This window comes from Pistacia vera, unplaced genomic scaffold (assembly GCF_008641045.1).
Source record: "Pistacia vera cultivar Batoury unplaced genomic scaffold, PisVer_v2 Contig14, whole genome shotgun sequence".
Classification (NCBI taxonomy): Eukaryota; Viridiplantae; Streptophyta; class Magnoliopsida; order Sapindales; family Anacardiaceae; genus Pistacia; species Pistacia vera.
Genome location: NW_022195466.1, coordinates 864526 through 867187, shown reverse-complemented (window position 1 = coordinate 867187; position 2662 = coordinate 864526). Strand labels below are relative to the sequence as shown.

Sequence of the window (2662 nt, the reverse complement as noted above, 5' to 3'; positions counted from 1 at the left end):
TCTTGAGGGCATGAAAGAAGAGATGACACTTGTCGGCAGATCTGGAGATGAAGTGGCTCAAGGCAGCAACTCATCTTGCTAGGCGCTGGACGTCTTTGATGCAAGCCGGGGATGGTATACTAAGGATCGCTTTGATCTGGTCAGAGTTGGCTTCTATCCCTCGCTGAGTAACCATGTAGCCCAAGAACTTACCTAACGAGACGCAGAATGAGCATTTGGCTGGATTTAACTTCATGTTATACTTCTTGAGGATGACGAATGCCTAGCGGAGGTGGTCAAGGTGCTGTTCAGCCATCTTTGACTTGACGAGCATGTGGTCGATATAAACCTCCATTGTGTCTCCAAGGTGCTTGGCAAACATCCTGTTGACTAGCCGCTAGTAAGTAGCCTCGGCGTTCTTGAGACCCAATGGCATCACTTTATAGCAATAGGTTCCCCTTTCCGTGATGAAGGCTGTCTTCTCTTGGTCGTCCGAGTGCATCAAGATCTAGTTGTACCCTAAGAAAGCGTCCATGAAACTAAGGAGCTCGTGGCTTGCGGTTGCATCAACATCATGTCGATATGTGGAAGTAGGAAGGAGTCCTTAGGGCAGGATTTGTTTAAGTCCGTGAAATCGATGCAGACTCTCCACTTCCCGTTCTTTTTCTTTACAACCACGACATTCGCCAACCATTCGGGGTAGTGGACCTCTCTGATCATACCATTGCTCAGCAGCTTCTCGACCTCTTCATTGACGATTTGGTTACACTCTGGTGCGAATTTCCTTCTCCTCTGCTTCACTGGTAGGTGATCCGGATCTACCTTGAGCTGGTGGACCATTGCTTCTGGACTAACTCCTATCATGTCAGCGTGTGACCAGGCGAAACAATCTTGGTTTTGTCTGAGGAATTCTATCAGCTTTTCTCTTGTCTCGGGCTCGAGGTGGGAACCTATGTGTGTTTTTCTCTTGGGGTTGTCCGAATGTATCTGTACTTCATCCAACTGTTCCATAGATGGTTGGTCCAGCTCGGTCAGAGGGGTTGGATAGAATTGTAATTGCTATGAAGTGTTATCCTTGCCCTTGAAAGTATTCGGTCCAACCTGTCTGTTATCGGTTCTCGTTGGTTGGCGATCATAGGGCTTCTTGACTTTGCCTATGTTACGCATTGGGGGTTGATAGCAGTGTTCCACTGATCTGTGCTCTAGCTTTCTGTCATTCCGCCTTGGGTTGTATCTGGCGTGAGTTGCCCGGTTTGTCTCATCTTCTTCCCACCTTATATGGATCACTACACGGGCTAAAGCGTCTTCCATCATGGTACAACCCAGCTTCGTTAGTTCTTTGTATAGTTCTCCATCCGGAAGAAGGCCCTTTCTAAAGGCGTCTACGGCTGCCTCCGGGTTGCAAGAAGGGATGGAGATCTTCTCTTTGTTGAATCTGCTGACATACTCTTTTAGCGGCTCTCCCCTCTTCTGGTATACTCTGTATAGATCGGCTGACAACTTCTCGAGTTTCTTGCTGCTTGCGAACTGCTCCACAAAGGTGTCGATGAGCTGAGCGAATGAGTCGATGGAACAATTCGGGAGGTTTGTGTACCACTGGAGGGTTGGACTGGATAAGCTTGAACCAAAACTTTTGCACATGCAGGCTTCCCTCAACGCTCGGGGTATTGAGAAAGTGAACATCCACTGCTTGTACAAGACTATGTGATCATCAGGGTCAGTTGTGCCGTCGTAGGATTTCATGTTGGGGATGGTGAACTTCTGGGACATGTCAGCTAAGGCGATCTCATCCACAAAGGTGAGTCAGCATAGCAGTGAGGCCTACTTTTCTTTGTCGGGATCGGCATTCTTAGGATGCCCCTCATCACTGCCTCTACATCAGCCAACCTCTTAGCCGGTACCTGTTCCATAGGAGAGGACACCACTAGGTCATCCCGCTTGACTGAGTCGGCCTTTGCATTCGTCCTTGGCATATTCCGTTGGGCCATCTCATGTGGTGTAGTTTGGTGGATCATTCCTTCGTGAACACCCTGGTAGCCTGGATCTTCGTTCACTCCTTCTAGTTGGATGACTCCCATGATAACCAATCTGGTGTTTCACCCTACACAAATGGTCATGGGGGTTGTTTGATAGTCACTCGATCCATCAGAATGGGTGGGCTCGAGTGCTGTAGTTTGGTTGGGTTGGCCGTTCAACCCATGAGGGCGAGACGAGCCGAATGGTGTTTGTGTGGGGATTGTTAACTGAAGGTGAGGCTGGATGGTAAGAATGGGCCGGTCTTATGGGTGTGGACTTTTCGTCACTTAGGCGTCTTGATCTTGAAACTGGGGTGGATCGGCTAAGTGGGGTTCTGTAGGCAGATCCTTTTCTCCATGAGTCAGGACCGAATCACCGATCGCCAATAAACTTAATGGACGTGGCCTTTTACCGGAGGCCACTAGTCCGTGCTCTGGGGTTTGGAGAGGTTGCATGGATGGGACAGAGACACGGAACCGATTGGGTGGTACCTGACAAGGCAGAAGCTCGAGGTCATAAAACTGGCTTACCTTTTCTTTCAGAGACTGGTTCTCGGCCCTAATGGAGGCGTTTTCGGTCTGGATGGCAGTGTTAGGACTGTAAACGAGCCGAGCTGAGCCGGCTCGCGAGCCGGCTTGGCTCGGCTCGATAAAAGCTTATTTAGGGC

At 49.5% G+C, this 2662-nt stretch overlaps 1 protein-coding gene across 1 annotated transcript; it reads right to left on the bottom strand.

The window, feature by feature from the left end:
- Nucleotides 1-1038: 1038 nt before the first annotated feature.
- Nucleotides 1039-1749, bottom strand: LOC116123039. The gene has a single exon (XM_031408826.1). It carries the CDS (start codon nucleotides 1747-1749, stop codon nucleotides 1039-1041), a length of 711 nt encoding a protein of 236 aa, XP_031264686.1.
- Between the last annotated feature and the right edge of the window lie 913 nt (nucleotides 1750-2662).